Raw genomic sequence first — 12,979 nt, 5'->3', positions numbered from 1 at the left:
GCGGAGTCAGAGAAGGGTGAAACAAATAGAGCCAGTGATTTTTATTTTTAAAAGATGCTCTGCACTTGAGACTTCGATTTTACAAGCAGCAGAATACCAGAGGTAGAGTATGCACAATAGTATATTAAACTTGTTCAATCTTTGTGTATTACCCTAATTCAATCTTAGTTTGATAAAAGATTATCAAATTAGGAAGCTGACCTGTTAGATGTCAGAACCAGATGTCTGAATGGTCTTAATTTGTATAAATTTATGATAGCCTGCACTATGAGAGATTGAGTTGACTATTTCCAAGCCTTAGCATGCTCATGATGTTAAAACTAAGTAGCGGGGGTTTGGATTTTGTGTGCTCTTTATCAGCACTCGACACTTTTCCCTCTAAATATTTATAAAACATCTCAAACTTCTCAAAAATTTTACCTAATGCGGAGGTTCCTCATAAAGTTAGAAGCAAACAAAGGTTGAACAGGAATGTCACATACAGCAATTGGAATGCTTCATGAATTTGTGTGTCATCCTTGTGCAGGGGCCATGCTAATCTTCTCTGTATCGTCCCAGTTTTAGTATATGTGCTGCCGAAGTGAGCACCACTTCTGCTTATAATGCAAATACAACCACAGATAGAAACCAGGGAAGAAAATACTGCAGTTATAAAATCCTACGTTAACACAGATGTTTGTTAGAACATAATATATACATATATGTGATATTTTGGAGGGAATAATTTCCAAAATTTCCCAGTTAGAAGTGCCTGGTCCAGTCCATGATGTTCATGAGAATCATACTGATGTTTGTGAGGAAATAGTCTTACAAATATTGCAAACTGGTGTAACTGAAAAATATTTATGAAAGAAAACTGGAGTGTAACTCCACCCACACAGCAGGATTCCACCGAAGACAAAATACTAGTAACGCAGATTGTAGTTCTGAATAGTGAAGACATCTAGTGGCTGAATCCATAGCCAGCTTAGACAGTAAAATTGGTCATTAAGGGATGTGCTTCTGTCAGTGTAATTTCTGGTTGTGTTAATGCTGATTTAGGCAAAGTTTATGCCAGAAATGTCATATCAGTATTTGACACTTTATCTTTGCTTTCTCGTTAGAAAGATGAAGTTTTAATCAGGGAGCAAAACAAGCAGGTAAAATAATCACTCAAAAATAGGCAAATAATGCTTAAATTTCAAGTTTGTTCCTCCTGTTTTGATGAGAACCAGGAAAGACCTTGAGGGATGGGAAGGGGACTCATTACTACCGTCCAGATCCTTGTCTTGTTAGAAAGCCCTAGGGCATTTCTAATGTTCTTTGACCCTTGTAAACTTTTTGGAGTTTTAATTCTAGCTTTAGACAACTAGTGCTTGTGGTTTGATCCCTATTTATGTTGTTAAATGTTTGAGGGACTTCCTCAACTTCCTGCAAAAAGTGGAAGAGTAATGTGAAGGGAAGATCAGCAACTGGTTTGGGCTGAGACTTTTGCTACTGACTCAAGTTTTTTGAAAAGGCAAAGGTTTGTCTGTTCTCTAGGGTGTTTTGAGATTAGATGTCTATATGGATAATTCCTTGTTGGTAATGTCAAAGTGTTCAGAAATGTAAGATGCGTGCTCTCATAGAATATCTCATGTTGGAAGGGACCCACAAGGACTGAGTCCAGCTCCTGGGTCCCCAAAGGACCACCCAAAAATCAGACCATGTGTCTGACAGCAGTGTCCAAACTTTGCAGGAAAGGTGAAGGTGGTCTCAGTCGCAGGAAGGAGCACGTGTTTCCTGTACAATATGTAGCATATGTAGGTGGTTTATGAGAATTCTTCATTTTGTATTATTAATAGTAAATATCTTATGCACTCATCTATGTTTTTGGAGCCCTTTTCTTGAAAAGAATTTGGCAAATGTGACTTCTATTACCACTGCTTACATTGCATTATTATTTTTTTTATTTCCTTTCTGTTGAACAGTAGGGGGTTTTTTGGTTGGTGTTGTTTTTGAGATTCTGCCTAAAGATGTCAAAGAACTTGATTTTTATCACATTTCTTGTTAAGACTTTCTTACCTCCTTGAGACATTCCTGGAAGCTTTATTTTATTTTTTTTTTATTTTTATGGCAATAAGTTAGAAATAATATTTTTAATATATCTTTAAATGGTAATTTATATCCTAATTAAAAAAAAAAAAACTCCCTGAATTTAGGACACTAAAATACTAAGTTCTGCTTTAAACACATTTCAGAGATTTTCCTGTATATAAAACACTTCACTAAGAAAATATAAAATAACTATAACTTAAACATAAAAATATAAGGTAACTATTCATGAAAGAAGGGAAGGACAGTCCTAATCTGACACTGTGTAACAAGGAGAGGGAGGAGTTTATGCCTTTAATTCAAGACAAGATCGTTTGAAGATGGCTGAAAAAGATGTCACTAGATGGCACTGACTTCCACTGTGTGCAGTAACTTCTTTGCTATATGCAAATCAGACCTCAGCTGAATCCTAGCAGACACCGCGTCTTTCAGGAAGGAAGATAATTCAGTGCAATACAAATGCAACAATTAGCACAGTTATGCGTGTGCTGGACACTACTGTCAGAAGGGGTTCCAAGAACACAAAGTCAAGTTTGGACAGTCTTAAACATTGGAGGATTGCTGTTAATAGAAGCTTTCTTCACCTGATTCAGTCCACTTGGTCATGTCTGTTTCTTCTTTCCTGTACGTAATTGGGGGAAAAACTTCTGTGTAATATGTAATGCTCCTTCTGTTCCACTTCAGTTTTCCTTCTGACAAGACAGTTTGTGTTTTGGGTTTCTATTCTCCCTTTTTCCAGGTAGTTAGGCATTGACCTCTGATCACACACATGGCATTTAGATAGTGGCCTCCAGTAAGTCTGCTGAAAATTACCTTCATAACACTATATGAAGAAGATTTAGTATCTTCAAGAAATGAAATAATTTAGTCTCTCAGCAAACTTTTTCCATCCAGCTACTTGTTTGTTGCTAATGATCATGCAGCTCGCAGCATGTGTCCCTGCGGCCTGTTCCCATCTCGTATTAGTGTAACTCACTGCTGAACGAGGGATCGGTTACTTCTTTTCTTTACAAGCTTCTCCCTTTATCACGAGGTTTTCTGCATCTCCCTGCTCTTCCTGAGCAAATTCAGTTTAAGCAGATGAGCTAGGTTTCGATAAATTGGCACGTGTATATCTTGGGTCAGGTTCTAAAGTGCAGGATGAGCAAGGGCCTGAAGGCTCTTGGCAAGGCTCTTCGTTCAATAAGGTGAAGGTTAAAAAGATGCTCAAGGTTTTGTCGTACGTAAAATGCCTCAGTAAGGGCAAGCATGGGTATTCCAGCTATTGGATGCATTTTATGGTAATGACAGGTTTCAGAAATAAGGGGAGAGAGGAAGCAATTTAAGGCTAATTATGAAAGAATTAAAGTGAGGCAGTCTCATTTACTGTAGTGAAATCTAATACTGAATATGGGAGCTATTTTGTACACTGAAGGACAGATTAAAAAACATTGAGGCAAACCAATATATAAAGAAACCCTAACAGCCTCTAAAGGTCCCAATTATTTTTTTCTCCAGCTTCGAACAGAAATGCTGAATGACACTCTCTCTCCCCTGCATTGCTATAAGATACTTTATTGGTTAACTGAAAAAAAATAAATCCTTATTTTCCTCAGGAACATAGTGGTTCTTATGGAAGGGAAAGATCAGATAGAGAAAGTATCCACTGAGTGATGGTAGGAACTTCCTAATGAATGTGTGCTCTTATTTAGTGCATGGAGCACAAGATAATAGAAGAGTACTGGTCGCTTCACTGCACTTAAGTAGTCCTCTGGTCTTACATCCTGTCCCTACCTGTGTGCTGCTGAGCTGGAAAAGACACATAGAGCAAGTACCGATATACATCTAAATTAGGAATTTAAATTGCTTGGGTTGTTTGGCTCAGCTGATGACAGGTTTTACAGACGAACTGAAACCAGTAATCTCCCTTATGGCCTCCTCCAGCTCTAGCTGAGAACTTCAAACAAGACGGATGTTCTTTTGCAAGACTAAATCTTCATTTTTTTTCTGTTTTCTGAAACTGAAAGTGAGCATGTAGCTGGGAGACTCAAAAGCTCATCTCAAAAATAGATGAGACTGAAATGGATATTCAGGATTTTTTAATAATTTTATTTTATACTTAATTTTCTATTTTATACTTAATACAATTCTATTTTGTACTTGATCTATAACGCTTAGGATTGTTCTTGAGGCTGCCCTCTGACAAGCCTGAGTGACAATTGCAGAAGCTCTCTATCCCATCTCAGAGTCTGTACCTTGTGCTTGTGAGATGTGCTACCATCTGCTTTTGAATACAAAAGTAGTGTCCTTACCACTGGAAGACCCATAAATTCCAGACCCCTTGTAGACAGAGAGAAGTTGCAGGATAGGCAGAAAAAAGTCCTTACCTGACTTAAGCAGAACTTCCACAGACTATCCTCCAGTCTCTGCTGTCCAGCCTACGTAAATGACAAATGCCAAACCTAACTAACAGTATAAATGTGGCCTGAAAGCAGTTATTGTAGATGTAGCCCTACTGCACCTTGGATATGGGTTAAACCATGTGATTCACTTAGGAAAGTAAATTGTCATTGTAAGAATTTAGCAAGGCTGAGTTAGCAAACTTTAAACGCATACCTCACCTGATTCTGCAGCAGCTTCCACACGCTTTCTTACCGATGCATTGATTCAGCAACTATACGTAACCTTCTTTCAAAGAGGAATTACCCATGCAAGAAAACTTTACAAAAGGGTATGTTTACTTCTCTTGTGCTTTTCCATTTGGTATAAGGGCAACAAAAAGCAACCTGATTTAAAAGGGCTGACACCTGAACATGACTGAGAATAGGAAATTAATGATTAATAAACTCATGAATCAAGGGGCTGCAGAAGTTTCTCACTGATCTATCACGAGATGTCAAGCCAATGAAGAATTCAGGAAAAGGACCTTGAAAATAATCAAACCCCCCACTTGATTATTTTGACAGGCTTAAGTTTTTGCTCTTTTTTTTTTTTTTTAAGTCTGTAAGGGAGTCAGAGATCAAATGCTGACCTTTTTGCGGGTAGTTTGGAAGGACCTGATTGTTCCATGTTGCAGAAGCCCTTCCTGAAAAGATCTGAAGCATTAGGCAGCTACAGCATCCTATACCTACAGATCACTTACTGTAATTTCAAAATGCATAGCAATTATTTCACTCAGCATTCACTTGCAACCGGAGGCGTGATTAGGGAATTTCTGTCACAAGGAAAAGTCACATACGTGACTGGCAACAGGGATTCTGTATATTCAGTCCTGAAACATACTTCAGTGTGATTGTATAGATGCATCAGCAGTCAACCTGCATCAACAGTCAACCTGCATCAAAATAGAGCAATACTACTTCAAGCTAAAACAACGGCATGGGCACATCTTTCCTTTGCAATGTCACCAACCATTTCCACTGCCTTGCGTTCCTGTTGTATTTGAACTGCCATGATTTCTTTATCTGCTTTCTTGTTGAAATAAGAGATCATGCATAAATTCTATGAAAAAGGAATTCCTTTATTTTTTAAAAAAGGACCATTTTTCCATTACCAAATGAAAACTTTACAAAGTAAAGTATTTCTCTTCCAATAGTATTTTAATATAAAAACTTAAATCACTTTCTCTGGTCTTTCTGCTCTAACAGGAAGCCTGGTGGCACTGCAGGAAACTGAACCCAGATAGTTTCAGCCGCACTCTAGTACCTGACCATAGGTTCAACACTTGTTTCAATAAAACCAGTTCTGCGGCCACTTACCAGAAGCAAAACATCCTTAACATCAAAGCAAAAATACAGCGTCTTCACTAGCCCAGAAGAGACTAAACTCTAATAGCATTATTACAATGAGAAGCTTTGTTAAAAAAAATTTATTTTGAAAGTTAGACACAACCTTAGAATTGTACAAAGACAAGAAGCACTCAAATTACACAAAAAATTAGCAGTGAGTACAATGCGAACACAATAACAGTGAGTCTTGCCTCTCTTTATATGCAAATATAAATAGAGTTAATCCTTGCCAAACTTCCAGCTTTTTTTTTTCTCCTGAAAACCAGCTGATTACGCTGCGAAACCTAGCAGAGAGCATTTCACTGTTCAGTTCAACAGAATTGTTAAAAGGGGCTCTGACTAAAAATAGTCCTTCTATCATGAGAATATCCCATACTTTGTAGAACCAAGTTTCTCTCTCAATTGAAAAACAGCTTTCCCTTTCATTATGTCCAATCTGTCACCTCCTATAAGGACCTGCCAAATTACAGGCTTCAAAATGTTTAAAAATACTAGAACTCACGTTTTTTTCAAGAACATGCAAGCTGAAACTAACATGGTGCACACACATAAGTAGTCACAAAACAGAGAATGTTCCTTTTGTCTAGTATTTTACTCTTTGAAAGTATTGTTCTGAGAAAAGCACTTCAGAGTCATTTTAGCAGTGAGTTGGCTAAACTAATGTAAGTACATGGTCAGAGTAGTTTTTTGTTGTTGTTTTTTAAATTACACTTAATTTCAAATATATTAATAAAACCACCTGAAAAAACAAGTATCCCTTATAGCCTGTCCCTTTCAAACGTACGTATGACAAAAAGTAGAAGCTGCTAACATCCTCCCTTTACTTCTGAGAGTATTCTTTATAGGAAATAGATGGAAAAATAACACAATGTTCTTGCAGAAAAAAGCAAAACCCCATAGAGACTGTTAAACAACGTAACCACAGCCTCTGTGGTAGGAATTTGTTATTACTTAGTTTTAGACATACCAGAAAACCTCGGCTGTAAATCTTCCCTAAGATCAATACTAATTAAGTCAAGGTTATGCTTTATCCAACCACAGCCACAACAGCAAAATTATGGTATGAACTTGACTATTTGCAGGACTCTAGTTCCAAGACTGAGTGGAACCATTTTTATTTTAAAAGAAAACAACTCTTAACTGTCTTATTCATGATTTGGGCTATGGCCATGAATATAAACTCACTTACTATTCTTTCTAGCTTACCTAGAAGTACTTTATTTCTCATTGTTTTACCTCGTTATAAACATATGTTGCATATAATTTGGTATCTTGATTTTCATGAAGCTTCAAAAATGTTTTTATTTATTTATTTATTTAACATAAATATTCCACTAGTAAGACATCTCTGTCCTACAAACTGCTGTGCATTGCAATTCATACAGTTCTATTCAAAATTCCTATGATTTACTTCCAAGCTGTTGTAAGTTGGTAGCCTATGGCTACACTGATAAGGTTCCTCACCAGGCTCATACTCTCTGCAGTAATTCTGCATTAAAAATACATTGAAACTAAATAATTTCTCAAAATACTTACAGAATTGTATTCTGTATACGGAACCTAAATTTACAGACTACTTTGTAAGTTGGGAGTAAGCTTTTGATAAACTAGGTGGTGAAATATAGCTTTGCCTTATTGAGGATGACTGATTTTATTTTTTTATCAAAAGCTGTCGATACCACTACCTTTTATTTTCAATTTATTTATTTATTTTTAATGTCATGGGAGGAGTATAGGTAATGTTATCATTAGGTTTTTCAAAATATCTGTCAGTTTGCAGGTCCAAGGAAAAACATACACTCAATTCTGCCTGAAATGGTTATGGGGTGTAGCCTGGGAAGTCCCATGTTAGCAAAGACTGAGCTAACTAGCACAAATCTGTATCTTTTAATCATGCTGTTCTTCTCTCAACGCTTTTGTTTAGTGGAAGCCTGTTTTCTCTACACTTCTTTGTTCCTTGTTTGCTTCAATTCTAAGATAGCATTCATAAGGTGAAAAAAAGATTAAAGCAAGGATATCGTTTCACTGTAATGAGACAGCAGCTGTAAAAGAACACTTTAAATTATTGTCAGGACAGAAAAGGCTATTGGCAGTGTACCTTTCTCTTGGCTTAAGAAAATTTATAAAACAGTTCTAGCCCAAGGCAGTTCATGATCTTAAGCAAAACTCTAGCTTGTGCAATAGCAAATGATATTTGGGAAGGCATATTTTAATACCTAGGATTAGAGAAAAAAAAAAATCACTACTGTTATTTGCCTGAAGTTCTAAACCAGCAACCAATATCATTGACAGGATTGCTGTAACCGCATCAAGTCCCACTACCTTCAACAGGGACCAAAGGTGCAGCGGTGTACTGAGTACCTGCGTGGTGGTACACATGGATAGGCAGCCTTCTGCTTTTTACTTTTGTCCATTTGTTCAAACTCTTCACAAAGCAGGAGACCTGGTTATAATGTAACACCATCTGCATTTCTTCAGGAGCTAATTGCATAAAACCCAGCTGTTACTAAGTATTATAAGTCTCTTTTAATCCAGCAGAGGAGAATCTGCTCTAGAAACAGCCAAGGAAACACAATGCACAGGTTATTTTGTCTCTTTTAGCAAATACTTAGTATTGCTGTAAATATCCTGAATAAAAGAAATAACGAGAAACAGATGCTGTGAAACTCTACTGGGGAAAGGAAGCTGACCAGAACTACTGGCTCCGCTTGGGGGAGTTAAAAGCATGCTTACACTGCTATACCGACTGAGTGGAGGATTTCTATGCTACTTAGAAGATGCTTGGCACCTCCCTGAATCCAGAGCGTTTAAAGAAAATCTAGGACAGGCAGAAGTTGGTCATAATCCAGCACTTCGCACAATGCTCCCCCCTTCCATTCAAAAACTTCATCGAGTACCTATGTGGAGTGGACTATTTGGCATAACCATTTGGAATAGCTTAGTAATAGCTTACTAGATTTGGGAGAGAATATTATTGAAATTCTTCAATTTACAATTTTACTTTTTGCCAGTTCAATAGCTGTGATCTTGGCACAGTGTAAGAAATATAGCCTGGGTGTACAATTCCAGTATAGCTTCAAAGTATATATGCGTTCCTATTTGCTCGTGCAGCTATTGGATAGCCTTCCTTTGTGGTAACTATTCTGAAAACTATTTTAATAATTTTTACCTCCTTGGACTGAGGTCAAGGCCAGAGAAGTAGAGCAGCTTCAGGGAGAGCTGGAGGAGCCTGTTCTCCTGTGCACCTTATAAAGCTCACCCAACTCCACTATTTAGTGCCTCTCCCACCCCCAATTTAGGTTCGGCATCTTCTGTCCTGCTGGTAAGAAAAAGGCATTTTTCTCCTCTACTAAGATCTTGGTCCAGTGTAAGATTCATTTGACAGCAGCTGTGCTGTAAACCACTCTCAGTTACTGGTTTGTCCATTCAACTTTCAAAGATTGGCACTGGAACCAAAGGGAACATGTTGAACGGAGAAAAGGAAACACTGATTTAAAAGAGCAGGCATGGTAAACGTTCAAAACTCCTGGCTTTATGAGAATAGTGGAGTTCAAAGGTCAGTACACGAGAACAGCTATATAAGCTAGATAACGAACGCATCTGCAGTTCCATCAAATAGGGTAAGAATATTATAGAAGAAAAATGTTTCCTGCTTTAGAATATAAGCCAACTTGACTAGGAATTTGCAATAATCCTCCCCCAACAGATCAGTTATATTTAACTAACCATTCTTATAGCTTCTTGCATTTCAAATGCGCAGCACTTCTTGGTCACTCACGGACAGGATACTGGACAAAGCAATCCACTGACATGATTAACAATTGCTACTGTGTCCTCTTCCTTGCATGCTAAGATGCACGGTTTCGGTAAGTGAGGTCCTCCATCCAAGTGCCTTTTTCTCAGCATCAGTTACAGCTGGACTGAACGTAGACAGGATGTATGCCAGGCACCTTCCCTACATTCAACACGAGTTCTACGTCAGCGTAGTTCTGAAGCCTACTGCAGGGTTAGCAACAGTCTGCGGCATACCGCTAAGTTCACAAATAGATTGTCATTTCTACAATAATACAAAATATCTTGTAAAACCAATATGTAACACTGTATATATGCATGAATATAAAAATAAACCACACCATCAATATGTAAGACTTCACAACGATGATGAAAAAAACAGTCTTCTCAACGATCTTCGGTGTTGATGAGTTGGTTCTCATTGTCATACCCGTCAGGCAGGTACGCTTTCCTTAGCTGGTCTGACTTAGGTATCGAACTACCATTCTTGACGTAGCGAGACAGGAAGGCTCGCACAGAAGGATGATCGGCCTTCTCAAGCGGAATATTCGCTTCCAGGCACATTTTCACAAAGTCCTGAATGACGCTGGTTTTCTCTGTTTGGGCAGTACTGTTGCACTGAAGGGAGGCCGTCAGAGTCCTTTGCTTCTTCCTGACGTTCTGTTCTTCAAACTCCGCCTTCCGCTTTGTGTGTGTTTTTGACTTGAGGTGGTCGTTGATTGCAGACTTGCGAACGTGATTCAGAACCACGTTGCAGGAAGTACAGAAGAGTTTTCCTCCATCCTCATGAAGCTCGCTGCCAAACTCAGTTACACGATCCTGAGGAGTTACATACAGAGCAGTCTTCGAGCGGTTACGTGACGGAGCGGACTTCACTCCGAATCGTTCCATTGCTGCCTTCAGTAAGCTCTACCCGTAAAGCTGAAAAGAATAAAATAAAACGCTGTTAAAGCATGCTGGTGATTTCAATCAAATAGTACTACGTACAGTCTAGTCAATATCCAGCATAGTGCTCATTGCTATCTAAAAGCCACTTACATGTAAGACATTTGTGAAACTATCATTGAACAGTTCTACATCTTCAAATAACTTTGGAGAGGGAAGTTCGTCATGGGTCAGTGTAAAATATTTTTTAGTTTCTACAGCTACAGAGCTCAATGGAGTCCTTAAACTTCATTTGTTCATCACTGAAAGTCATGCAAATTTGTTTTTTCATCAAGGTGGTTTTTATCCTTTATTTTTTGAGAGAAAGGGTGCTTTCTTAATATTTAAACACATTTAACAGTTTACTAGTTATGCTGAGTCACTATTTTTCCATTGACCTCCTGAAAATCTGTATTACATCTGTTAGCAAAAACTCAGGTGTCCAAGTATCAGGCAAGAAGTCCACTCCGTCCCTTACAAAGACCAGTAAAAACACCTAAGCTTTGACGGCACTCATTTGGGAGTACCCTTCAATTTTGCCCCTGCCTCAAACCCTAACTTAGAGTCAAAGACAAACTTAGAGGCCTCTAACTTAGAGGCTTAACTTAGAGTCAAAAGCGAATCGTCTCGTCATTGCAACTAGAGATTGCAAAGAAACTGCAACAAAAGCAGTCTACTGTGAACAGAAACTTGCATATGCACGTTTCAATTCCAAAGCAAAACATTTTTTTTTTCCAAAGAAGGCACCTTCTCTAAGAAAGGTAACTGATACATAGACAAGACAGCTGGACTGTTTTGAACATCACTCTAAATTATGTTATTATCAAAGCAAGCAATAATCTAGCCTAATATACTAAAATGAACCAGGACCTATTTCTTTTCTTTGTTGTTGGAAAATGTAGGAGCTGGTATAAATCTCATCCCGGATAATTTAAGTCTTTTTCAAAGTTCAGGTTTGATTTTTTATTTTTTTTTTTTAAACAAAATAGTATTGACTAAATTAACTACCCACTTCCAATTAAAAAAAGTTTCTTAAAAATTCCATGGCAAATATTTTGAGGAAACATAACAGGATGCCCAACATTTATTTATGGGTATGAATGACTTCAAGGAATTTAGGATTACCTGTGTCCATTACAAGAAGGAATGAGCATCTGAATACCTCTAGATATACTGTTCTCTGCATTTACTTTGTTACACACAGGTTGCTGTTGCAACATTTTAAAAATACGCCTTTAAAAGACCGAATTTGCTGACTAGCTTAAAGTTGAGCTTGTCCAACTGTAAGGACTGAATAGTTTTTGCTGTCCAGAAGGCCATTGACTTGCTCTGGGAAAAGGGTAAACAAACAGAGAATTCAGTCTTCAAGACAACAAGAACACATATCACTCCACTAAGAGATGACAACCTTTTGAAAATTGGAGGCAAAGATCTTGCTACTAGATATTTTCTTAGTTTTTTTTGAAGTAATTTGCTACTTGCCAGAACCATCAGCCTTGAATGATACTGCACAATGAATGTGACAGATTAAGATAACTTTTTTCATTATTTTGGATCTATCCACACAACTTTCATAGGCGACCTAGTTTCCTGAAATCAATGCTTCAACAAGTCTTACCCCAAAATACAGTTGCCACTCAGGAGTTTGACATGTCTGAACAAATGATCTATGAAACTAGGCGTCTGCAGTTACGCTACATCAAAATTACGAGCAGCAGTTCTGTGAACTGCGCAAATGGTGAAAAAGGGGATGATTTTCCCAGTCTGAAGGTTTGGCGTGGATTGTTTAGTGCCTGAACTACGACTGGGCGAAGGTGTGCATGCAGACAGGGCGCCAAGAGGGCCGCCCCACCTATCCTCTGGTACGCTTTCAAGCGAGCCGAGGCTCTCAGCAGCAGCAGGAGCCCCGCAGGAAGCCGAGGACCCCGGTTCCCCTGAAACCACTCACGCTGGCGACGGCAGCATGCGGCGATGTGCTGACGGGAGCGCTCCAGGTGCGGAGGCGGAGGGCGGGCCGGGGCTGCGGGCTGTCAAACGGCGCCGGCTGCTCCGCTGCACCCCGGGCAGCCCGCGGGGGGACGGGGGGCGCCTCCTTATCGCCGCGCCTACACACACACACACACACACACACATATATATACACACACCATAAATATACACCCAGCGCCTCCATTCCGCACCTCGCCCGGCCCCTGCCTCCCCGTCACCCCCGAGGGGAGACCTCCCCCCCCGCCCCCCCGTCCGCCATTTCCTGCGCCCCCCGCCCGGCCCGTCCGTTACCCGCCGTTAGCGGCCGTTACCGCCGCGGCCTGCCCGCCGCCGCGCAGGCAGCCGGCCCTACCCAGGCTGGCGGCCGCGGTAGGCGGGCCCTAGCAACCCGCCTAGCAACCGCCGCCGGGGAGGGCGGGGCGAGGAGGGAGGCC

General features: G+C 39.5%; 1 protein-coding gene and 1 non-coding gene across 3 annotated transcripts; both read right to left on the bottom strand.

The window, feature by feature from the left end:
- Nucleotides 1-481: 481 nt before the first annotated feature.
- Nucleotides 482-588, bottom strand: LOC125182007 (U6 spliceosomal RNA). The gene has a single exon (XR_007160847.1). It is a non-coding gene; the product is annotated as a U6 spliceosomal RNA (small nuclear RNA).
- Nucleotides 589-5,904: 5,316 nt separating this feature from the next.
- Nucleotides 5,905-12,970, bottom strand: CGGBP1 (CGG triplet repeat binding protein 1). 2 transcript variants are annotated; one of them, XM_067002368.1, is made up of 3 exons: nt 12,837-12,970; nt 12,505-12,661; nt 5,905-10,553 (listed from the first exon to the last, which is right to left on the bottom strand). In XM_067002368.1, exon 3 carries the CDS (start codon nt 10,521-10,523, stop codon nt 10,020-10,022), a length of 504 nt encoding a protein of 167 aa, XP_066858469.1. In that variant the 5' UTR covers nt 10,524-10,553; nt 12,505-12,661; nt 12,837-12,970; the 3' UTR covers nt 5,905-10,019. The 2 variants fall into 2 exon arrangements, with proteins under 2 accessions (XP_066858469.1, XP_066858474.1); XM_067002373.1 differs by lacking the exon at nt 12,505-12,661 and having other exon boundaries at nt 12,837-12,923.
- Nucleotides 12,971-12,979: the final 9 nt, after the last annotated feature.

This window comes from Anser cygnoides, chromosome 1 (assembly GCF_040182565.1).
Source record: "Anser cygnoides isolate HZ-2024a breed goose chromosome 1, Taihu_goose_T2T_genome, whole genome shotgun sequence".
Classification (NCBI taxonomy): Eukaryota; Metazoa; Chordata; class Aves; order Anseriformes; family Anatidae; genus Anser; species Anser cygnoides.
The sequence above is the reverse complement of the archived record's forward strand: the minus strand, read 5'-3'. Positions and strand labels throughout refer to the sequence as shown.

Coding starts and splice junctions, on each gene's coding strand:
- CGGBP1 (XM_067002368.1), bottom strand. CDS start 10,523: ATGGAACGATTCGGAGTGAAGTCCGCTCCGTCACGTAACCGCTCGAAG.